The sequence below is a fragment of the Elephantulus edwardii genome, unplaced genomic scaffold (genome assembly GCF_000299155.1).
Source record: "Elephantulus edwardii isolate Elephantulus edwardi_28Jun2011 unplaced genomic scaffold, EleEdw1.0 scaffold00018, whole genome shotgun sequence".
NCBI classification, from domain to species: Eukaryota; Metazoa; Chordata; class Mammalia; order Macroscelidea; family Macroscelididae; genus Elephantulus; species Elephantulus edwardii.
In genome coordinates, this window is record NW_006399768.1 from 23669355 (window position 1) to 23694740 (window position 25386).

The 25386-nt window shown below is 41.3% G+C and overlaps 1 protein-coding gene across 1 annotated transcript in view; it reads right to left on the minus strand.

The window, feature by feature from the left end:
• The window catches only part of CENPU (centromere protein U), a 69847-nt gene that overhangs the window by 32116 nt on the left and 12345 nt on the right, over positions 1 to 25386 (minus strand). The window contains exons 3-4 of the mRNA XM_006882280.1: positions 9053 to 9101; positions 3289 to 3406 (exon numbers count right to left, since the gene is read on the minus strand). Of these exons, the coding sequence (XP_006882342.1) occupies positions 3289 to 3406; positions 9053 to 9101 (167 nt within the window). The remainder of the gene's footprint in view (positions 1 to 3288; positions 3407 to 9052; positions 9102 to 25386) is intronic.

Here is a 25386-nt window from a genome sequence, read left to right on the forward strand (position 1 = left end):
GCTGTTATCTCCCAGAGCTGACTGCCAGGTCTTCCTCCCTGTGAACTCATTGGTGGGTGATTTCATGCATCAGGGAGCTGGACAATGACCAAAGATGACAGAAGAATTGATGCCTTTGAGTCATGGTCCAGGAGAAGAGTATTGAATGACTGCCAAGAGAACTAATAGATGTCTTGGAGAGGGTGAAACCCAGCTGTTCCTTGGAGGCAAGAATTTTGAGGCTTTGTCTCACAAATTTCAGGCATGTTGCCGGGGGGACCAGTCCTTGGAGGAAGGGTTATCATGCTTCGAAGGGTGGAGGGACAGTGCAGGAGAAGAAGACCCCGAATGAGATAGACTGACACAGTAACTGGGGTATGATGGTTGGTGACACTGGCTCTGGGTAGTGCAGGCTTCAGAGCTACTGTGCATAGGGTCACTGTGAGCTATAGTCAATTCATAACAACAACAAAAAGCAGCTTTCAGTTAGCAGCCAACTCTTAGTCATGGTACTGACAGGGCTTGGCTATGGCCATCAATTAGCATAAACATTTTAATGTAAGGGAGAAAGGAGATGACAGGCTTGCACCTAAGAAGGAGGAGACGAAGGAGCTTTTGGGGGAAAGGCATATAAGACTGAAGTGAAAAGAGGATACATTAACAGAAGAAACCATACTTGCTCAAGAAAGAGGAATAACAAGGCGTAGGCTCACTAGGGTGGACAGACAGCTAGGGAGGAGAACCGGAGGGCCCAGGAGGGTCTGGTTGGGTACTAGCAACGGCAGGGCTGAACTGCTACGGGAAGCAAGAAACAAAGAACCATTTCTCCATGCTCAAATTTTAGCATAGGAGTGCAGATTTAAAGGTGTGGGTTGTTTTCCTCCTTCATATCAGCCACACAGATTTAAAGTTAGTGCCAAAAACAGTAAGTCCTAAGCATCAATGGACCTTGAGATTCTCTATTTCTGTGACCCTGAAACCAGGGGAACTAGGGGATACCTGGTTACCAGTGCTCTGATATGACCACTCTGAAAAGGATCACAGTGTAAGATCCTGGAGAGAGTGGAAATAAACGTAGAACAAAACTCAGAACAACATGGAGCAGGCTCATAGGCCTCATGGAGACTGGTGCAGCCCCCAGGATGAAGGGCCTTTGCTGCCAGGAACTGAATGTACTCCTGGGCCACCACTTTCAGATAAATAGACAAGGTGAACAGGAACTCCAGGAGGTACTCCGTACTTAGAATACTCAACCCCAAAAGGGTCATGAGGGCAGCGTTTGTCTAAAGAAAAAACCCAGAAGGTAGGAAGAGTGAGAAAAGAAATAGCAGACTCTTTTAATCCCCCCTCAACTGTTGTTGTTATATGCCATCTAATCGCCTGCTTCAGCAGCTCTGAAGCCTGCCCCGTCCTGAGCCAGTCTCACTGTCTCCAACACACTTACCCCCGTTGCCCCAGTCACTGAGTCAATCCATCTCATCTGGGCTCTTCCTCTCCTGTGCTGTCCCTCCACCCTTCCGAGCACGATGGTAAACTCCAAAGACTAGTCCCTCCTGGAAACATGCCCAAAGTATGTGAGATGGAACTTCAAGATCCTTGTCTCCAGGAAGCAACTTGGTTTTACCCTCTCAACAAGGAAAAGGCATTTATTTAATGATGGAATAACAAGAAGTTCTGATGGCCTAGTCCAGAGGGAGCTGTGCTGCTAACCCCAAGGCTATGCCCCTGTAATGGTTCAAATCCACGAGCTCCACGGGAGAAAGATGGGCAATCTCGTCCTGTGCGGTTGAGAGCCTCGGAAACCCAGCAAGGCTATGCTATGAGTTGGTTTCAGCTTCACGACAAGGAGTTTGCATTTGTTGACTGAATAACAAGAGAGAAAAGAAGAAATAGAGCAATTCCAAATCTCTCTATGTAACTAATCACACAGGCATTTACAACTGAATAAATGATAAGACAAGACAACCAAAAAACCAAACCCACTTCAGCTGATTCCAACTCATGGCAACCCTCCATTATGCTTCTGAAGCTGTCATTTTTATGGAAGAATAAAAAAGATCAAATTATGAATTGAATTTTGGTGTTTGTGATGAATACTGAATAAACTATGGACATCAGAACAAATAAATCTGTTTTGGAAGGAATATAGCCAGGACACTCATTAGAAGCAAGGACGAGGAGATTTCATCTCATTTTGGAAAGGACAAGTTCCTAGACCCCATGCTTCAAAGTAGAGCCAATGGAGAAAAATGAGGATCTTCAATAATATGGACTGACACAACAGTAATAAGGGGTGCAAACACAGCAAATATTTTGAGTATGTCATAGTGTTTCATTCTGCTGCACACAGGGTCGCTGTCAGTTAGGCACCTAACCACCTGTTACATAGCAGTAGTACAGTAGGTAGGTGTGTAAGGGTTCCACTTTGATACTGTGAAGATTTTTACTTCCAACCTGAGTCCCTTAGTGTCACAAATGGTTAAGGGCTCAACTATAGTAGACAAGCTTTTTTAATTCATCTAAGAGGTATCCTAGAAGGCAAGCCTGGCAATCACTTCTTAAAGATTGTAACCCAGAAAACCCCAGAGGTTGCCCTGAGTCAGAATCAAATAGATAACAGCAGTTCTAATGCATTTACCTACAAGCAAACTTAATGCTATTGAATCAATTCCAACTCCTAGAGCCCTTATATGGCAGAGCAGAACTGCCCCATGGACTTTCGAAGCTGTGGCCTAGTGGCAAGAAGCTGTGCTGCAATCACAAAGGCACGCAGTTCAAATCTCACCAGCGGCTCTGCGGGAGGATGGGCAATCCTCCTCCCATATGGTTAACTGCCTCTGAAAACCCGCTGGAGGGTCAGGTATGGGTCGGTTCCAACCCTGCGATACACAACATATCTTTAGGGAATTGGACTGTCTCATCATTCCATCTAGCACAGAGGAGGAGCTGACAGATTAAAACTGACATTTAGGTTAGTAGTGTAACACTTAATCCTTTATAGCACCAGGGCTGCTGCCATTGTATCTCACTCCTGCCATCGAGGAGGCTCTGAGTCGCAGTGATCCTCCACTGGGTTTCTGAGACTGTAAATCTTAAGGGGAGGAGCCTGTCCATTTTTTTTCCCATAGAGCACCTGGTGGCTTGAAACTACTAGAGACGTGAAGCCTTTGCATTGGCAGTACAATTCACTGTAGACTATGCCAAAGAATATGTATTTTAAAGTGATTTTTATACTTTTATGTAGCTGTTGTACTTATTATTAATATGCAGCCTAAATGCTGCTGTAGTGTGAGGATTTCAAATACTAACCAAAGGTCTCATAAACTTCTTCGTCTTGCTCCTTTTCACGCAGGTTGCCAACGCAGGAGGCATCAGATTTATCGGGAAACTCAAATACATCAAGAGGCGTGTGCTTTTGATCAGCTTTCTAAAAAGTAATAAAGTCAAAGTTTTTTGGTTTTTTTTTTTTTAAATTTAGGTTGTTTATTTTTCATTTCAATGAACATCTACAGAGATTTTGGGATTCCATTCATTCATTGTTGCACCCTTCTCCCCGCACAAACCCCTCCCCCCTCCCCCCATTTGCTCCTCTCCTTGAAAAGCAAAACTCCCTCATTGGTACACAATCCCCCCCCACCTCCCCAAACTCCACCCCCTACCCCCAAATATAATCCACTCTGCAACCCTCATTGCATAGTCAAAGTTTTTAAAATGGGCTCTAAGTAAGCAAAGAATATTACAAAGCAGCATCTGTTTTCAAAAACATGCCTGCTGCTCCGCTACTGCTTAGAGGAGAGATCCTTACCGCTCTTGGAGGGGTAGAACTTGGGAGCGATCAGCACTTTCCTACTACGATGGGCCAGAGAGTGAACATTTTCACTTATGCTGGCCAGTGGGTTTCTGATGTAACTATGCATCTCAGTCACCACAGTGTGAAAGCAGGCAGTGTCAATACAGAAAGAATGACTATGGCTGTCGTCCTCTAAGACTCTATCTACTGAAATTTGCATTTCCTTTAATTTTCACATGGTGTGAGACATTCTTCTTTTGACTTCCTGGAACCATTAAAAAATGAGGAAAGCATTTTGAGCTTATAGGCTTGTAGATAAACAAACCAAAGGAAAAAAAGAGAGCTGGATTTGGTTTGAAGATAGTAGTTTACCAATCCATGATAAAAAGGAAAACTAGGTCCCTTCACCTGGAAGAATGCCTGTATACCCAAGAACTGATAAAATGTATGTGTAGATACAGGTATAAGAATCCTAACTGACAGAGAGAGCCACAGGTTTAGAGTTCAACACATTTATAAGCCCAGGAAGTTTTCTTTCTTTCTATAACAAGTCCTATGAAAAGACCAAAGCGTGTATAAGAAAAATTCCATAGTAGTTCTGGAAAATGTTTTTACTAACAGATGAGGAAATATGAAAAATATAAAGCTAATGGAACAAAATTGACACCACCAAAACTATCACCATTCAGATTCTTACTGACACAATCATTCGTGGAGGACATGGGAGGAGAACTCCAAAGAAGGACTGACAGACTGAGGTATCTATAAGGAATAAGGATAGACCAGTGTGATGCAGTGGAGGGGGCAAAAACAAGCTAAAGGAAACTGGGCTTAGGAAAATTCCTTCATGGCGAAATGCACCTTTGCTACCTACAAAAGGAGAGGAAGCAGGGCAGGAGAGCAGAGGAACGAACTTCAAGAGAGCAAGTAAGTTAAGGCTGGGGAGCCAGGACCTGAGAAAACCCTCCCTCCTGCTAACACTGCTCCACCAAGAGCCTTAGTAGGCCAGGAGAGGGTGTCTTGTGCCATTTTGTTTGTATTCCTGATTGTCTTCACAGTTTGCCATAAAGGTACAACACCAATGTGTCAGTTGTTGTATGGGGGATTGATTTGCATGCTGTTAATTACTTTATGGATGACTGTTTATTGGCTTGCTTATTATTTGCTCTTATCAATGCAGCACTTTTATGTTAGTCCACTGTTGTAGTATAATCTGTGTGTTGCTGTGATGCCAGAAACTATGTCACCAATATGTCAAATGCCAGAAGAATCAAGTAGGTTGCACCAGAATTCCTAGATTAAGACAGACTTGGAAGCAGGATTATCCACTTCTGAAATAGCAGGCCTTGGAAGACCCTATGAACAACAGAGAGAAGCAGGTAGTGGTAGTATTAGAGGTAGAGCTTAGATGGGAAATCACGCAATTATGAGGAAACACAGCTGCAAACAATCATTAATAACTTGAACGTGGAATGTACAAACTATGAATGAAGGAAAACTGGGAGCTGTCAAAAATGGTATGCGTAAAGATCGACATTCAAGGCATTTGTTGTTGATTGCCTTCGAGTTGAGCACAACTCACAGCGACCCTATGAACAAAAGGCCTGAAGCCCCTCTACAACTATGGACATTTATCAAAGTTCATAGAGTTTCCGGAGGCATGTTGTTTAGGAAGTGAATGCCACTTCTGCTTCCAATTCTAGGCATTAGTCAACTGAAATGGGCTGTCATGGGCCACTTTGAATCAGACAATTATATAGTCTACTATACTGGGATGAAAAACTGAGGAAGCATGGTGTGACATTCATAGTGAAGAGGACAATATCAAGTACTATCCTAAAGTACAATGTTGTGAGTGATAGGATTATATGCATACAAGGCAGATTTATTACACAACTATTATTCAAATATATGCACCAACAATTAAAGCCAAAGAGGAAGAAATTGAGGGCTTCTACTTTTACAGTCAGAAACTGATCAAACATGCAATCAAGATGCATTGATAATTACTGAAGACTCGAATGTAAAGTTGGAAACAACAAGGAAGGAAAGTACAAACTTGGTGACAGAAATGGGGCGGGAGAGCAGCAAATGACTATATTTTGTACATTTAATAATTTGTTCACAGCAAACACTTTTTAAAGAAACACAAATGTCTGCTTTACTCATGGACCTCATCTGATGACCAGCACATGAATCAGATTGACTCTATCTGTGGAAAGAATTGTGGGAGAAGGTCAGTATCAAGAGTCAGAACCAGATTAGGTGCTGACTGTGGAACAGACCATCAAGTAAATACTCATGTGCAAGTACAAATTTAAGATGATTAAAACATATCCATAAGCAGCAAAATATGACCTTGAGTTTATTCCACCTGATTTAAAAAATCATGTTTGAGACAAAGGAAGAAGTTCAAAGTGTGTTGAAGACACTGACAAAAAAGATAAAGATCCAGGAATAGAGGAGATATCAATTGGCATATGTCAACTAATAGATGCAACCCTGAACATGCTCACCAGTCTCTGTCAGGAAGTTTGGAGGACAGCTGACTGACTGACAGGAAGAGATGCATATTTGTTCCCATTTCTGAGAAAGATGATCTAACAGAATATGGAAATTATCAAACAGTATCATTAATATCACAAGCAAGCAAAATATTGCTGGAGATCATCCAAAAATGACTAGAACAATACATTGGCAGGGAACTGCCAGAAGTTAGAGCTGGCTTTAGAAGAGGCTGTGGTACCAGGGATATCATTGCTGATGTCAGATGGATCCTGGCTGAAAGCAGAGTATCAGAAGAATGTGTGTTTTATCAAGTATGTAAAGATATTTGACTGTCTAGATCACAATAAACATTGGCTAACACTGAGAAGAATGGAAATCCCAGAATTTTTAATTGTACTTATAAAAAAGTCTGTATCTAGATCAAGAAGCTATTGTCTGAACAGAACAAGGGTTTAAAATTGGGAAGGGTTGCATCTTTTTACCCCCTCTCTTTCCCTTCCCTCTCACCCAGTTTACTTTTTTTTTTAAAAAAGAATTCATTCATTGTTGTACAGCAATGAATGAAAGGAAATCTAACTTTTCTGTAACCTTTCATTTAAATCACAATTAAAATAAAAAATTTTATTAAAAAATAAAAAAAGAAAATTTGGAAGGGTGTGAGTCAGGTGTATCCTTTCTTCACATCTATTCAGTTTGTATGCTGAGCTAATAATTTGTAAAGCCAGACTCGACGAAGAAGAATATGGCATCAGAATCGAAGAATACTCATCAACAACCTATGCTATGCTGATAACATAACGTTGCTTGCTGAAAGTGAGTCGGACCTGAAGTTCTTGTTGCAGAAAATCAAAGACCGCAGCCTTCAATATGGATTATATCTTAACATTAAGAAGGCAAAGGTCCTTTACCACTGCACCAGTGGACAATATCAAGATGCATGAAAAAGGCGAGCTCTGGTGGCCTAGTGGCAAGAAGCTGTACTTCAGTCCCAAAGGTGAGCGGTTTAAATCCAGCAGATGCTCTGCTGGAGAAGGAGGGACAGTCTCCTCCTGTACCAGTCAGATCCGATTTGACGGTACACACACACACACACACACACACACACACACATAATTAAAAAAAAAAGATACAAGGAAAAAGTGTTGAAATTATTAATGATTTAGTCTTGCTCAGATTCACAACCAACACTCTTAGTACCAGCAGTCAGGAGGTAAAGAGATATTACTTTGGGCAAGTCCACTGTCAGAGACCTCTCCAAAATACTGAAGAACAATGATGTCAGTTTGAAGACTAAAGTGTGCCTGATTCAGGCCATGGTCTTTTCAGTTACTAGCTAGGCATCTGAGAGAGGGGTAATAAGGATGATGAAAGAAGAAATGATGTCTTTGAGTTGTGGGGTTGGAGAAGCATTCTGCCAAAAGAATGAATAGGTATGTCTTAGAAAGGATGCAGCCAGAGTGTTCCTTGGAGACAAGGATGGCAAAGTGTCATTTTTCATACTTAGATATGTTGCTAGACGAAGCCATTCCTTGGAAATGGATATCAGGCTTGGAAGGGTAAAGGGTCAGCAAAAGAAAGGAAGACCCTCGTTGAGATGGATCAACACAGTGAGTGGAGCAATGGGCTCAAGTGTATCAGAGATCGTGAGGGTGGCACTTGGATAGGACAGGATTCAGTCTGTTGTTCAGAAGGTCACTATGAGATGTACTTGACTTGCCAGCACCTAACCACAACTACCAATGTACTTGACTGGCCAGCACCTAACCACAACTACCACTAACATACACATGCTCACACACATATACACATGACTTCACAAAAAGTAAACTAGCCATTTCTAGAGGGTGGGGTTAGAATAATAGTTTGAAAAGAGCTTACCCAAGACAGAGAAAGCCAAGGACAGGACTACTGAGCAAAGAGAAGAATACAGCAACCAAGAAATCAGGTCCTTGTATACACTGCAAATGTCAATTCAAATAAGAACTGCCAGCAGAAAAGCCAATTACCTAATATCTTTATTTTCAGGTTCTATATTAAAGGAATGTCTCTTCATAGATATTACTATCTATACAATTTCTCTGTATTTATAATACTGAAAAACTGCAAATAACCTAAATTATGGATACTTGACAAGTAAAACTATAATGTGAACTAAAGAGAATGTGATATCATAAACAATTGTTTAAAATAGAGAAACATGGAGAAACAAGCATAAGTGAAAAAAAAAGCAAAATACTGATATTTACACAATGTATAAATATTTTGGTTTAGATTATTACAAAATAATTTGTTTTAGATAATTACAAAATAATTACAAAAATATTTTGGTTTAGATAATTACAAAATTATCCAAGCTAGTCTCAAAGAAAAAGAATATGATTTCAAAATGCTATCAGCACCCTATTCTTGCATATAACACACCGTGTGCAAATAAAACACGAACAGGTATTACTTGAATAGCACATTCAGGAAACCACATGCAAGAAGTTATATGGTTTGCAAAACAAAATAAAACTCAAAAAGCTCCCTACCAAAACCCACAAAACAAAACTGCTTTACATACACATTATTTACATAAAGATATGGTACCATTATTCTCCATTACACTGGAAAAGTAGAAAGAAATGGAATATATTTTTCACTATAATAAAATACTGAGCTTAGCAAGGGAAATCTATGAAACTCTTGAGACACTCACAAAATAGTAGAATGTCAACAGTGAGAAAGTTACTTTTTTTAAAAAAAAAAAGACCATTTAAATATAAAATAACTTACATCTCTTATGGGATATCTTCTTTTTAAAGTATTTTTTGAATATTTCGCACTATTAAACAAAATACAAAAATGAGAGTTAAGACATTTTTCAAAGCATTTCTTTTTGTTTTACATTAACTTCTCTAATGAGTTGAAAGTTTCCAGAGCAAACTGATTTCTAAATCAACATTTATTCATATTGTTTTACTAACATCAATTACATTTCCTCAAAGTATTTTCTTTTGAAATTATGCCCTTAAATGAAAAAACATGTTCACTACTCTCAGTTGCTTCCAAATTATGGCATGTATCTTTCCAGCAGGTCTCCAAGGCTATAAATCTTTGCAGAAGACAACAACCTCATCTTTCTCCTGTGGAGTGGCAGATGGATTTGAATTGCAGATCTTTTGGTTAACAGCTCAACACTCTACACCACCAGGGCTCTTCACTAGCTGTTAAAACCAAAATCAAACTCAATTCTATCAAGTTGGTCACAACTCACTGTAACCCTCCAACAAGTTTCCAAAGCTGTAAATCTTTATATGGGCAGGACTGGCCATTCCCTCAAATAATAGGCCTTTGAAAACTCTTGAGTAACAGAAGAGCATTAGTGGATATAATGCAGGATGAATGTTAGAATTCAGTAAGAAGACATGAAAGAAAAAGACCAAAATGAATGTCCTTAAGAGTCTCTGAAATTTGTTCTAGAATGAAGAGTAGCTAAAGCAAATGGAAGGGATTCCTAGATCCAGGAAAAGACTGAAGTTAAGATATAAGTCTCTAAGGAAGGCTAGACTAATAGTGAAATGAGCTAAGGACCTTCCTCCTGAAGTGACAGAGAGCCTTTGCTTAGAACTGGCACCCTCAATTCAGACTTCCAAGCTCCTAAACTACAGAAGATCAAAGACTATAGCCTTCAAAATGGATTATATTCTAACATCAAGAAAACAAAAATCCTCACCTATGAACCAATAGTCAACATATGACAGATGGAGAAAAGACTGAAGTTATCAATTATTATTTTATTTTACCTGAATCACAACACCCAAGAAAACAGTAGTCAAGGAATCAAGAACTTCTCCAAACTGCTAAAGAACAGGGATATCAGATTAAAGATTAAGGTGTGCCTGCCAGATTCAAGCCATGGTCTTTACAACTACTTACTATACACCTGGACTTCCATCATCAACACTGGCTCTGGATCATATCATGTTGTTGTTGTTATGTGCTGTCGAGTCGCTTGTGACTCATAGCGACCCTATGTACAACAGCCCTAAACTCTGTTCTGTCCTGTGTCAATTGCACTGTCTCTGACACTCCCATCCCGATTACCCAGTCACTGAATCAATCCACCTCATAAAGGGCCTTCCCCTCCTGCGCCGTCCCTCTGTGTCAATCAATTATTTTTGGTATAGAGACTTGTATTCTGTCCATCTTTTTTTAATACTTCTTAGATCATCCAATATTTTGCTCATAGTATCTATAAGTACAGCAATTGAAGGCTTGAATTTATTTTTCAGTTCTATCAGCTTAAGAAGTGCTAAACAATTTCTTCCCTCTTTATTTTCCAATTCTATCTCTCTGTACATTCCATTGTAATACTTTGCTGTCTTCTCAAACTGTCCTTTATAATCTTCTGTTCAGCTTTTACTTTAGCTTCTCTTCCTTTGTTTTGGCTTCCCAACTCTCTAAGTCAATTTTCAGTCCCTTCTGATAACCATTTTGTTTTTTTCTTTCTCCTCTGTCTTTATAATGACCTTTTTGTTTTCCTCATGAATATCCTTGGTATCATCCCATCTAGTGAGTTGGATCTTTACTGTCTAATGCTTCAAATCTAGTCTTAAGATGATTTTTAAATTCATGTAGGATAGACTCAAGGGAATATTTTGGTTCTTGTGGACTTGTTTTCATGTTCTCCAGCCTCAATTTGAACTTGCACATGAGTAATTGATGTTCTGTTTCAGACAGCATGTGATCTTGTTCTGACTGATACGGAGCTTCTCCAACAGTTCCTGTCACAGATGCAGTCAACCTAATTCCAATGCAGTTCATCAGGTAAGGTCCCATGTGTAAAGTCAAGGTTTGTGCTTTTGCAACAAAAAAAAATGATTGAATGTACAAAATTCCATCATTTGATTTCCAGCCTCAATTCTGTCACCAACTGTATAGTTTCTAACTACCATTTCATCATTATTGATAGTCACCAATTGTCACTAACACATCTTGACTGAACATTTGGTCTGTTTTGGACTGCATTCTATTTCCTCCTTTTTGGCTTTAGCTGTTGGTGCACATATTTGAATAATAGTCATATTAACAAGTAATCGTTGTGTGTGTGTGTGTGTGTGTGTGTGTGTGTGTGTGTACATGTACCATCAAATTGGATCTGACTAGTACAGCGGGAGATTGTCCCTCTTTCTCCAGCAGAGTATCTAGTGGATTTGAACTGCATACCTCTGGGATTGCAGTGCAGCTTTTTAGTATCTTATCATGCACAACATTGTAGATGAGGACAGAACTTGAAATTGTCTTTTTAACTATTTCTGCAACACCCTTCTTTCTCTTTCATTCCCTGCATAGTATATCATGTGATTGTCTGATTCAAACTGGTCATCTCATCTCACTAATGCCTACAGTGTTACTGTTTGTGCATTCCATTTCATTTTTTATGACCTCTAATGTTCCTACATTAAAGATTCAATGAAAGACTTGGCAAAAAATAAGACCCCGGAATCAATGGGACACCAACTGACATATTTTAACTAACAGATGAAGCCCTAAACAAGCTCACCATTCAATGACACAAAATTTGGAGAACAGCTGACTGACTGGAAGAGATCTATATCTCTTTCCATTCCCAAAAAAGGTAGGCAAAATATTGCCAAACATTATCCAAAAATGGCTACAACAGTACATTGACAGAGAAAACCAGAAGTTCAAGCTGGATTTCAAAGAGAGTGCAGCACCAGGGATATCATAGCTAGTTTCAGCTAGAGTCTGGCTGAAAGCAGAGAACACCAGAAGAATGTCTATTTGTATTTTATTGACTATGCAAAGGCATTTGACCATGTGAATCATAACAAAATATGGCTAACATTGAGAATAATGGGAATACCAAAATATTTAAATGTGATCTTGTGAAACCTATACCTAGATCAAGAAGCTATTGTGTGAACACAGCAAGAGAACACTGTTGTTGTTGTTGTATGTGCCATCCTATGTACAACAGCTCTGAGCTCTGCTCTATCTTGAGCCAACCTCTTTGTCTCTGACACACCTAACACCATTACCCCAGTCAGTGAGTCAATCTGCTGCATCCAGGGTCTTCCTCTCGTGTGCTGTCCTTCCACACTTCCAAGTATGATGTTCCTCTCCAAAGACAGGTCCTTCCTTGCAACATATCCAAGTATGTCAGATGGAGCTTCAGAATCCTTGCTTCCAAAGAGCAGTATGATTTCATCCTCTGCAGGACAAACTTGTTTGTTCTCTTAGCAGTCCATGGTATATTCAATACTCTTCCCCAGCACCACAACACAAAGGCATCATCAATTCTCCTTCGAGCATCCTTAGTCATAAAAGCATTGTCCAGCTTTCTGATGCATAGCAAGTAATTGCGAAGAGCACGGCCTGGATCAGGAGCACCTTAGCCTCCAGACTGACATTGTTACTCTTAAGTACTCTGGAGAGGTCCTTGACAGGAGATTTTCCTAATGCAAATCTTCTTTTGATTTCCTTGCTCCTAGTACCAAGAATGTTGACTGTGGAGCCAAACAAATAATCTCAGTTTCTTCATCATCTATCATGATGCTGCCAATTGGCCCAGTGGTGAGACTCTTCATTTTCTTGTACTGAGCTTCAATCCATATTGAAGATTACAGTTCTTGACCTTCAACAGCAAATACCACAGATCCCCCTCAGTTTCAGCAAAAAAGGTTATGTCATCTGCATAATACAGGTTGTTGATGAATATTCCTCCAATCCTGATGTCACATTCCTCTGCACAGAGCCCAGCCTCGATGATGGTCTTTTACACATATAGATTGAAAAGGTATGGTGATAGGATGCATCCCTGATGCATTCCTTTTCTAATTTTGAACCATGCAGTGTTTCTTGCTCTGTTCCTGTTTCTTGGACTGCTTCCTGGTCCAAGTATAGGTTTCACAAAAGCACAATCAAGTGTTCTGAGAGTCCTATTCTTTTCAGAGTCAGCTACAGTTTGTTGTGATCCACACAGTCAAATGCAAGGGAAGACTACACGATTTAAAGTTAAGAAAGCTGTGTCTCTCCATATCTACTCCATTTGTAAGATAAGCAAATCATTAGAGAAGCTGGACTGAGTGAAGAAAAAGTGGCATTGGAATCAGAGAAAGACTCATCGATAACCTGTGTTAATAGAGATGATAAAGTCTTGATTACTGAAAGTGAGGAGGACTTGAAGCACCTAATGCAGAAGAGCAGACTCCAGCAGTCTCCAATATGGATTGCACCTTAGCATCAAAGAAACAAAAATCCTTGCCACAGAACCAGAAAAGACTGGAATAGTCAATGACTTCATCTTACTTGGACCCACAATCAATACCCTTGGTACCAGAAGTCATATCTGCAGACATATTGCAATGGGAAAGTCTGCAGTCAGGGACTTTTCCAAATTATTAAGGTGCAATAATGACAGTTTGAAGATTAAAATGCACTTCATTAAGGCCATGGTCTTTTCAAACATTTGCTATTCATCAGAGAGCTGGACAAAGAATAAGGATGACAGAAGAAGAATTTATGCCTTTGAGCTTAATGTTGGAGAAGAATACTGAATATCCCATGGTTTGTCAAAAGAACAAAGTTATATCTTGAAGAAATTATAGCAGGAGTGCTCCCTTGAGACAAAGATGACAAAGCTCCATCTCACATATTTTGGGCATGTTGTTAAAAGATGCTAATCCTTAGAGAAGTGTATCATGCTTGGAAAAATGGAGAGAAAGTGAAAGAAAGGAAGACCCTCAACCAGCTAGATTGTGACACTGATGGCTGTTAATGGTCTTGATTATATCAGTGGATGAAATAGGATAGTATAGGGTTCAAATCTGTTGTTCATATGATTGTGATGAGTAATAATACCTCGACAGCACCTAACAACAACAGAAGGTTGGACAATGAATAAAAAGGAGAGAAGAACTGATGCTTTTGAGTTACAGTGCTACAGAGCAGTTCTAACTACCCCATGGCCTACCAAAAAACAGGTCTGTCTTGGAGGCAGTGTGACATAAGTGCTCTTTAGAGTCCAAAGATGGTAAAACTTCATTTCAATGATTTTTTTTTTTCATTTCAAAGAGAAAAGAAAACTGGGAGTTGGGGTGGGTAGGGAGGAAAATGTGCAACAATGGGGAAAAATTAAATGGGAAGAATATGCTATAAAAATATGTTGCATTAAAAAAAAGAAAGAAAAAACCCCCTTCATTTCATATACATTCAACATGCTGTCAGGAAGGGACAGTTCTTGAAATGGGATATCATGCTTGGAAAGGGGGAGGGTCAGAGAAAGAGAGGAAGACCTATAACAAGATAGACTGATGCTGTCATTGTAACAATGGGCTTGAGCATATCAGAGATGGTGAGGATGATACAGGTTCAGACCTGTTGCTCATAGAGTCACTATGAGTCATACTCAACTCGATGGCACCTAACAAAACCAACTGCCTCCTAAAGGGAGCTCTCGTGGCAAAATCTATAGGTAGCTACATTGCTGATCCAAAGGCTATGCCCTCTGATTGGTCAACACACTAGCGACTTCAGGAAAAAAAGATGGGCTAGCTCCTGTGTGATTTATAGCATCAGAAACCCAACAGAGTGAGCTATGAGTTGGTTCCAAATTGACAGCAATGAGTTTGCATTTTGAACTCTAGTGGCCTAGTGGTAAGAAGCTGTGTTGCAATCCCAATAGCCACACAGTATAAATTCACCAGTTGTTCTGCCAGAAAAGTGTGGCCAATCTCCTTCGGTGAGATTTAATCCTATCCTCCAAGGAGAAACTTGGTTTCACCGTCCCCAAGACAGACCTATTTGTTTTCTTGGCGGTCCATGGTATGTTCAAAACTCTTCTCCAGCACCACATATCAAAGGCATCAATTGATTGTGGAGCTGAGCAAGCAGTCACTGTTAACAACCTCAATGTCTTCTCCATCCATCATGGTGCTGCAGTTAGGATTTACAGCCTCTTAAAGGCGATGGAGGATTGCTATGAGTAGGAACCTACTACCCGCAGTGGAAAAGGACCACTAGTTGCTGCCCCATCAAGCTTTCCTCCAATCTCTGCTGGGCACCTCTTCCACAAGGCAGTCTTCCTAAAACTCAGGTGGAAATGCTCCTCCACTCCCACATCAAGCTTAGAGAAGGCACTCGATATGCTCCTGACACTTAACATGGCAACATTTGCCAACTTAATTGCCAATTAGTCTACAAAGTAAAATAGCTAGGGTGCAGTTTTTCAGCATTTTAAATGCATGGCCTTAAATTAAAAAAAAATTTTTTTAAAGCGTGCAGCTTGCGCTATCTAGAACAGTCACTTTAAGAATATTAAAGACAACCGATCTTCTCTGTCAAATCATTGGTTCTACTTTACTCTCCTTGGTTTGTACCATAAAAAACGCAGGGCATGGAAAACAGGAATACTGCAAGAGTGAAAACTGTCAGTGTAAACTTCACGACATCTGAAATCCAGGCAAATTATGTTTGACATTTTTATGAGACTCACTTCTTAAGGCTACATTAACTCACAAGTTAACATTCTTTGCCTGCTACGTCTCTTCTTCCGACGACTGTACGACGTACTTTTCCTTTCGGTGAAAGTAAATGCATTGACACAGTGACGACAGAAGGTTTAATAAACCAAGGGCTGTAAGGTGGTACAAGTACCATCAGTTTCATTTTGTTGTATACAAGGTCATTATGGGTGAGATACGACTTGATAACGCTCAACAACAAAGCACTGTTTCACCATTAACTCCTTTCACGTTCATCCCGTTCAGTATATACTATTTTTATGTTAATCTTGCAAATGTGGACATAAAGGCCCGCTTGTAGTTACCGCGGTGGTGCATCCAGGGAGTCTCGGTAAACAGCACAAACAGCTCCAAGAAAAAGAAGATACATCTCTACAAGAAAGGAATAAATTGAAGCCACGCTCAGAACTTACCCTACCGGCTTTGGGGTCTGGAAAGGCCTGGAGCCCATTGAGAGGTTCTCCAAGTTTGCAAAGCCCGCGCAGCGTCCGTCCACACCGCGCGGCTCACAATGGCCAATCCGAGCCGAGCAGCGGGAATCTCACCCCGGACCTTGATTCGTGACGGACCCGGGTTAGGCCTAGCCCTGAACGAGAAGGAAAACCAGGTCGGGATTTCTAATTCTGACGGGAGCTGGAGTCCGCACCTCTCTATCGGTTACTGACCGCCTCTTGTTGCTCCAGATTGTCTCCGGGATTTTCCTCCCACTCGTGCTTGTGTGTTACTCTGAGACAGGAAGTGCAGTTGGGCGCCTTTCGGGAGTTTATAAACAGCGGAGGTAGAACCCACACTCTCAGCTGCGGTGCCTTGGAAAGGTGGTTGTTGTTATGTGCCGTCGAGTCGCTTGCGACCATAGCGACCCTATGTACAACAGCCCTAAACTCTGCTCTGTTCTGTGCCAATCGCACTGTCTCTGACACTCCCACCCCAACTATCCCAGTCACTGAATCAATCCACCTCATAGAGGGCCTTCCCCTCCTGCGCCTGTCCCTCCACCCTCCCAAGCATGATGTCCCTCTCCAAGGACCAGTCTCTCCTCACAACATGTCCAAAGTATGTTAGACGGAGCCTCAGAATCCTTCCCTCCAAGAAGCCACCCGGTTTAACCCTTTCCAGGACAAGTCTGTGTGTTTTCCTTAGAAAGGAGCAGATCCAAATCCAGCTTCCAGGCACTAGCTTTTGTGGGCATTACATAATGTAACAGCAACAAAGAAAACCCTAAAGCCGTTGCACTCCAGTGAGTGGGTTCTGACTCATAGCAACCATCCCTTTGAGGCAGAGTTGCAGTTAGGTGTCTTGAGTCACGTATGACTCATAGCGACTCTGTAAACAACAGGCCTGAACCCTACCCTGTCCTGTACAATACTTATCTGTGAAACACCTGAGCCCATTGTTGCAGTCACTGTGTCAACCCACCTTCTTGGGGGCCTTCTTTCTTTGGCTGGCCGCCCATCTTTCCAAGCATAATGTCCCTTTCCAAGGAATAACTTTTAGCAACGTGTCCAAAGCATGTGAGACAAAGCTTCCCCATCTCTGCCTCCAAGGAGCACTCTGGCTGCACTTTCCCAAAGCATACATACCTGTTTTGTTCTTTGGGCAGTCCATGGGATATTCATTACTCTCCTTCAACACCACAACTCAAAGGCATCAACCTTTTTTCTGTCATCATTATTCATTGTCCAGTTCCCAAAGGCATAACAAGTATTATAAAGCCCATGGCCTGAATCAGGTGCACCTTTGTCTTCAAACTGACATCATTGCTCTTCACTATTTTGCAGAGGTTCCTGACAGTGAATAGCCCAATACACAATAATGTCTCCTGATCTTCTGACTAGTGGTACCAATGGTGTTGACTGTGGATCCAAGCAGGATGAAATCACTGACAATGTCAATCCTTTCTCTATCATGATATTGTCCTGTGGTAAGGACATTTGTTTTCTTGGTGTTGACATGTAATCCACACTGTAAAGCTGTAGTCCTTGATCTTCTAAGCAATAGTTTCAAATTTTCCTCACTTTCAGCAAGCAAGGTTGTGTCATCTATCTAATGCAGATTGTTGAGAAATCTTCCTCTGATCATCACACTTCTTTCTTCTTCACAGAGTCCAGCTTCACTAATTATTTGAATTGAATTGCTTGCTGCAGAGGGTCAAGGATTGCAGCCTCCAATATGGATTGAGGCTCAATGTAAAAAAGACAAAGATACTCACCACTGGGCCAATTGGTAGCATCAGGATGGATGGTGAAGAGATTGAGATTGTACACAGCTTTAGTTTGCTTGGCTCCACAGTCAACACTCTTGGCACCAGTAGCCAGAAAGTTAAAAGGCGTGTTGCCATGGGAAAGTCTGCAGTTAGGGAGCTCTACAGGGTACTGAAGAGCAATGGTGTCTCTCTGGAGACTAAGGTGCATCTGATACAGGCCATGGTCTTTGCAATCACTTGTTATGCATCAGAGAGTTGGACAATGACCAAGGAGGATAGAAGGAGAATTGATGCCTTTGAGCTGTGGTGCTGGAGAAGAGTATTGAGAGTACCATGAACTGCTAGGAAAATAAACAGATTCATCTTGGAAAGTGTTAAACCGGGTGGCTCCTTGGAGGCAAGGATTCTGAGGCTTCATCTAACATACTTTGGACATGTAAGGAGAGACCGGTCCTTGGAAAAGGACATCATGCTTGAGAGGGTGGAGGGACAGCACAGGAGGGGAAGGCCCTCTATGAGGTGGATTGATTCAGTGACTGGGGTAATCAGGATGAGTGTTTTGGAGACAGTGCGACTGGCACAGGATAGAGAAGAGTTTAGGGTTATTGTATATAGGGTCGCTATGAGTTGCAAGCGACTCGACGGCACATAAGAACAACAACAGAGATTGAATAGATAAAGGATAAGGATACATGCCTGATGCAGAACCTTCATTAGGTTAAACTAAGCACTATTCCATTGCTCTATTTGGATAATACTTCTTGATAGGTGTAGATTTGCATGAGCACAATTAAGTGTTCTGGGATTCCCATTCTTCTCAAAGTTAGCCATATTTTGATATGATGTGTACAGTCAAATGCCTTTTCATAGGCAATAAAATACAAATAGACATTCTTCTGGTATTCTGTACTTTCAGCCATGATCCTTCTAACATCAGCAATGTTCCACATGCTTTCCTAATCCAGCTTGAACATCTTCTAGCCATTTTTGGATGGTCTTCAGCATGATTATCAATACTTTCACTTACAGAGTAGTAGAGCAGAGTAGAAATGCCCAATAGGGTTTCAAGGCTATATATCAGTCCTTACAGGAGCTGACGTTTTTCTCCTGCAAAGCAGCTGGTGGGCTCAAACCTTGCATCAAAGCATTTTAACCAGCTGGGCATTTTACCTAGAGTAAAAGATACCTAGTCTCAATCCTACTGCTAATCAGATAAGTGATCTTGAAATGTTATGATTCTGAGCCAGTTTATTCATTTGTAAATGGGAAGAGGATTATTGAGAGAAAATATTCTCTTATTCTTCTCCCCCATTTAAAAATTGGTCATAACACATGTCATACATACAACAAAATATTAAATATCACATGGACTTCCAAAAGAACAAACAGATATGTCTTGGGGGGGAGGGAAGGTGCAACCAGCGTGCTCCTAAGAAGCAAAGATGTCTAAGCTTCATTCCTCATACTTTGGACAAAAGAGGCTATTCTTTGGAAATGGACATCATGCTTTGAAAGATGGAGGGTCAGAAAAAGAGAGGAAGACTCAGTGAGGTGAATTACATGGTAACTGCAGCAAATGGGCTCAAGTGTATCAGAGATGATGAAGATGACACAGGTTAGGACAGGATTTAGGTTTGTTATTCATAGAGTCGCTATGAGTCATATATAACACAACCACATCTAACAATAAAAACAATCACTACTTTATTCATTGCAAATATCTTTTTTCCCCTTCTAATATTTTTATTGGTTTGCATACAATCACTGATATACATTGTGTTTCAGGAATATATAATACAATCTTTCATTTCTATTGTGTTTCATTCACGTATATTGTGTTTTATACAATCATTTGTTGTTGTTGTTGTTATGTATCGTCAACTACATCTCATAGTGACTTTAATAACAATAGCTATGAACCTTTCCCTATCTTGAGCCGACCTCACCTTCTCTGACACACTTGTCTTAATTGCCACAGTCACTGTATGAATCCACCTCAAAAAGGGTCTTCCTCTCCTGCACTGACCCACTTTCCTTGTCCAAGGACTGTTTGGTCCCACCTGATAATATGCCCAAAGTACATGAGATGGAGTTTAAAAATCCTTGCCTCCGAGGAGCAGCCTGCTTTCACCCTCTCCAGGGCAGACCTGTTTGTTCTCTTGGCAGTCCATAGTGTATTCAAGACTTATTACTACTACTACTATTATTATTTTGTATGTGTGTACCATCAAATCAGATCTGACTAGTTGTTGTTGTTGTTGTTATATGCCGTCGAGTCACTTGTGACTCATAGCGACCTTATGTACAACAGCCCTAAATTCTGCTCTGTCCTGTGCCAATCGCACTGTCTCTGACACTCCCATCCCGATTATCCCAGTCACTGAATCAATCCACCTCATAGAGGGTCTTCCCCTCCTGCGCTGTCCCTCCACCCTCCCAAGCATGATGTCCTTCTCCAAGGACCGGTCTCTCCTCACAACATATCCAAAGTATGTTAGACGGAGCCTCAGAATCCTTGCCTCCAAGGAGCCACCCAGTTTAACCCTTTCCAGGACAAATCTGTTTGTTTTCCTAGCAGTCCATGGTATTCTCAATACTCTTCTCCAGCACCACAGCTCAAAGGCATCAATTCTCCTTCTATCCTCCTTGGTCATTGTCCAACTCTCTGATGCATAACAAGTAATTGCAAAGACCATGGCCTGTATCAGACGCACCTTAGTCTCCAGAGAGACACCATTGCTCTTCAGTACTTTGGAGAGGTCCCTAACAGCAGACTTTCCCATGGCAATGCACCTTTTAATATCCTGGCTGCTGATGCCAAGACTGTTGACTGTGGAGCCAAGCAAACTAAAGCTGTGAACAGTCTCTATCTCTTCACCATCCATCCTGATGTTGCCAATTGGTCCAGTGGTGAGAATCTTTGTCTTCTTGACATTGAGCCTCAATCCTTATTGTGGGCTGCAGTCCTTGACCCACTGCAGCAGGTGCTTCAGGTCCTCTTCAGTTTCAGCAAGCAGGGTTGTGTCATCTGCATAACGCATATTGTTGATAAGTATCTGACTGGTACAGGAGGCAATTGCCCCTTCTTCTCCAACAGAGCATCTGGTGGATTCAAACTGTGCACCTCTGGGATTGCAGTGCAGCTTCTTACCACTAGGCCACCAGAGCGTCCTTCAATACTCTCCTTCAGCACCACAACTCACCACAAGGTATTGCTTCTTCTTGTCATCTTTAGTCATTATCAAGCTCTCAGATAAATAGCAAGCAATTGAAGTCATGGTCTGGATCAGACACACCTTAGTCTCTAGACTGACATGGTTGCTCCTTAGCACTCTGGAGGAGTCCTTGACAGCAGACTTTCCTAAAACAACTCATCTTTTGATTTCCTGGTCCCAAAAGTGTTGATTTTGAACTTGAGCAAAATTAAATTGTTAGCGTTCTCACTCTTTTCTCCATTTAACATGATGTTACCAATTTGAGAATCACTGTTTTATTGCAGACTGCAGTTCTTCAGGTCCTCCTCTGTTTTGGTGAGCAAGATTGTATTATCTGCATAACACCGATTGTTGATGAGTCTTCCTTTGATCCTGTTGTCACATTCTTCTTTATAAAGTCCATCCTCCCAAATGATCTGTTAAGCATATAGATTGAAAAGATATGGAGAAAGGATACATCCCAGGCAAACTCTTTATGATTCTGAATCATGCAGTGCTCCTCTGCTGCGGTTAGAGGACTATTTCCTGGCCATGGTCTTCCAATCACTTGTTATGCATCAGAGAGTTGGACAATGACCAAGGAGGATAGAAAGAGAATTGATGCCTTTGAGCTGTGGTGCTGGAGAAGAGTACTGAGAATACCATGGATTGCTAGGAAAACAAACAGATTCATCCTGGAAAGGGTTAAACCGGGTGGCTCCTTGGAGGCAAGGATTCTGAGGCTCCGTCTAACATACTTTGGATATGTTGTGAGGAGAGACCGGTCCTTGGAGAAGGACATCATGCTTGGGAGGGTGGAGGGACAGCGCAGGAGGGGAAGGCCCTCTATGAGGTGGATTGATTCAGTGACTGGGATAGTTGGGATGGGAGTGTCAGAGACAGTGCGATTGGCACAGAACAGAGCAGAGTTTAGGGCTGTTGTACATAGGGTCGCTATGAGTCGCAAGCAACTCGTCAGCACATAACAACAACATATTTCACATGAGCTCTTTACTTTCTACCAAGATCCATCTGACATTGGCAATAATGTCTCTAGTGCCATGTCCTCTTCTAAACCCAGCCCGTATTTCTGGTAGTTCTCTGTCAATGTACTGTTTCAGTCATTTCTGGATAATTTTCAGCAGGATTTTGCTAGTGTGTGCTCTTAGTGATGTTGTTTGATAATTTCCACACTCTTTTAGGTCACCATTTTTTGGAAGGTAATAAATATGGATCTTTTCTAGATAGTTGGCCAGGTAGTTGTCCTCCAGATTTCTTGGCACAACCTGGTGAGTACATGCAGGGCAGCATCTGTTTGTTGAAATATGTCAGTTGGTATGCCATCAATTCTGGCTGCTTATATTTTTGCCAAGTTCTCACCAGCAGTCAGGAAATCAAAAGACAAATTGGATTGGGAAAATCTGCTGTTAGGGACCTCTCCAAAGTACAGGAAAAACCGATGTCAGTCTTGATACTAAGGTGCTTCTAATCCAGGCCATGGTCTTCGCAATTACTTACTATGCATCAGAGAGCTGGATAATGTCTAAGGATTACAGAAGAAGAATCCATGCCTTTGAGTTGTGGTGTGGGAGAAATCTTGAATATACCATGGATCGCCAAGAAAACCAATAGGCCTGTCTTGGAGAGGGTGAAACCAAGTTTCTCCTTGGAGGCTAGGATTTTGAAGCTCCGTCTCACATACTTTGAGCACATGGCCAGGAAAGCCTGGTCTTTGGTAAAGGATATCATGTTTGGAAGGATGTAGGGACAGCACAGGAGAGGAAGACCCCAGAGGAGACAGAGTGACTGAGGCAATGAGGGTAGGTGTGTCTAAATCAACGAGACTGGCTCAGGACAGGGCAGGTTTCAGAGCTGCTGTACACAGGGTCACTATGGTTTGCAGATGACCGGACGGCACATAACAACAACAACAAACAGCATCAGGTCTCTGCACATTGCATTATAATAATTTACTCTGTTGTCACAAGCTGCCTTTTTTACAGCCTCTGTTCATTTCTTTCCTTCCTTTAATTTTTCTGTGTCCTAGAGCAATTTTCAGAATCTCCTCTGACTTCCATTTTTATCTTTTCTTTCTTTATTGTCTTGTGCCTCCTGCATGGAAGACAAGGCTTCTATTATAGAATCATCCAGAACCCATAACCAAAAATCCAGAGTTCATATGCCATCAGTTGATTCTGATCCATGGCAACAACCCTCCAGTGAGTTTCTGAGGTTATAAATCTTAATGGGACAAGTCTGCCTCATCTTTTTATCTTTTAAAAAAAATCTTGCTTTTGTTGTTCATTACATGTTCATTACATGTGTGCTTAGTTTGATGTCCACTGTAACAAGTGTGCACTGGGTTTTACTGTATAGTAACATTTGTCTTAACATTATATTTTCCCCTTTTTACCTGGTTGCTAGTTTTTCTATTTCTTTTGGTTTTAGCTTTTCACATCACCCAAGTTATCATGTGTCAGTTATCTAATTAATAATTCAAATCCTTGGTTTTGGATATCTCTAATAGCATCTCTTAAAAAAGAATAAATACAGTCCATTCTGCAGAATACAACTCATACAGAGCCACTCCCTTTCCTATTCAAAATACCAAGGACCTGTGGGGCCAAGGCATATCATTGCTGACATCAGATAGATCCTGGGAGAAAGTAAAGAATACTAGAAGAATGTCTATTTGTCCTTTACTGACTATGCAAAGTCATTCTGCATTTGACCATGTGGATCAGAACATGCTGTCACTGGCAATGATTAAAAGGGGAACCCCAAAACATTTAATTGTGCTCATGAAGAAGCTATACTTGGACCAGGAGGCTGTTGCGTGAACAGAGCAGGAGAACACGGCATGGTTTAAAATTAAGAAGACCGTGTGTCATTGTTGTATTCTCTTTCCATACCAAATTAATCTGTATGCTGAGCAAATTATCTGAGAAGCTGGACTCTGGGGAGGAACATGGCATCAGTATTTGAGGGAGACTCGTCAATAACCTGCATTATGCAGATGACACAACGTTGCTTGTTGAAAGTGAGGAAGATTTGAAGCACTTGCTGTAGAAGATCAAGAAATGCAGCCTTCAGTATGGATTGAATCTCAATGTCAAGAAAATACAGATTCTTACCACTGGGCCAAAAGGCAATGTCATGATGGATGGAGAGGAGATTGAAACTGTCAACAGCTTCAACTTGCTTAGATCCACAATTAACACCCTTGGTATCAGCAGTCAATAAGGAGACTCACTGCACTCACTCCACTGGGAAATTCTGTAGTTAGGGACCTCTCCAAATTAGTGAGTAATGTTGTCAGTTTGAGGATTAAGGTGTGGCTGATTCAGGCCATAGTCTTTCTGACAACTTGCTATGCATCTAAGAGCTGGACAATAAATAAGGATGACAGGAAAAAAATGACGCCTTTAAGCGGTGGTGTTTGAGAAGAGCACTGAACATCCCATAGACAACTAAAAGAACAATAAGATATGTCTTGGAGAGGGTGCAGCAGGGATGTTCTTTGGAGGCAAGAATGATGAGGCTTCACCTCACATACCTTGGGCATGTTACTAGGAGGGGCTATTCCTTGGAGAATGATCTGATGTTGGGAAGGGTAAGGGGTTGGTAAAGAAGAGGAAGATCCTCAACCAGGCGGATTGATGTGATGACTGCTGCAGTGGGCCCTTGTGTGTCAGGAAGTGTGAGGATGGTGCAGGGATCAGGCTCAACTCAATGGCCTCAAACAACAACAACAACAACAACAGACTAACTCTTATTTAGTGGGATGTGTGCATGCTGGAAAATCCAGCAATAGGGTTTGCCCATATCCCAAGAAAAACCTTTCTATCTCCAGCCTTGGGTATACCAAAATATTTAGTTACGCTAGGCAGGAATCAATTAGGGAGTTGTCACAGAAGGATAAGTCACCTTCAAGGTATTGAAGGTGCCTTCCCACAAAAAGGTAGATATCAAGTTCCTGAAGTTACTGAAGGTTGCCACCTTTGGTAGAATGAGTTGGTGGGTCCATTTCCTGGTAAACAGGATGTCTTAGTTTCTCACTGCTGCTATAACAAAAATACTACAAATTGTTGTTGTTGTTGTTGTTGTTATGTGCCGTCGAGTCGCCTGCGACTCATAGCGACCCTATGTACAACAGCCCTAAACTCCGCTCTGTCCTGTGCCAAT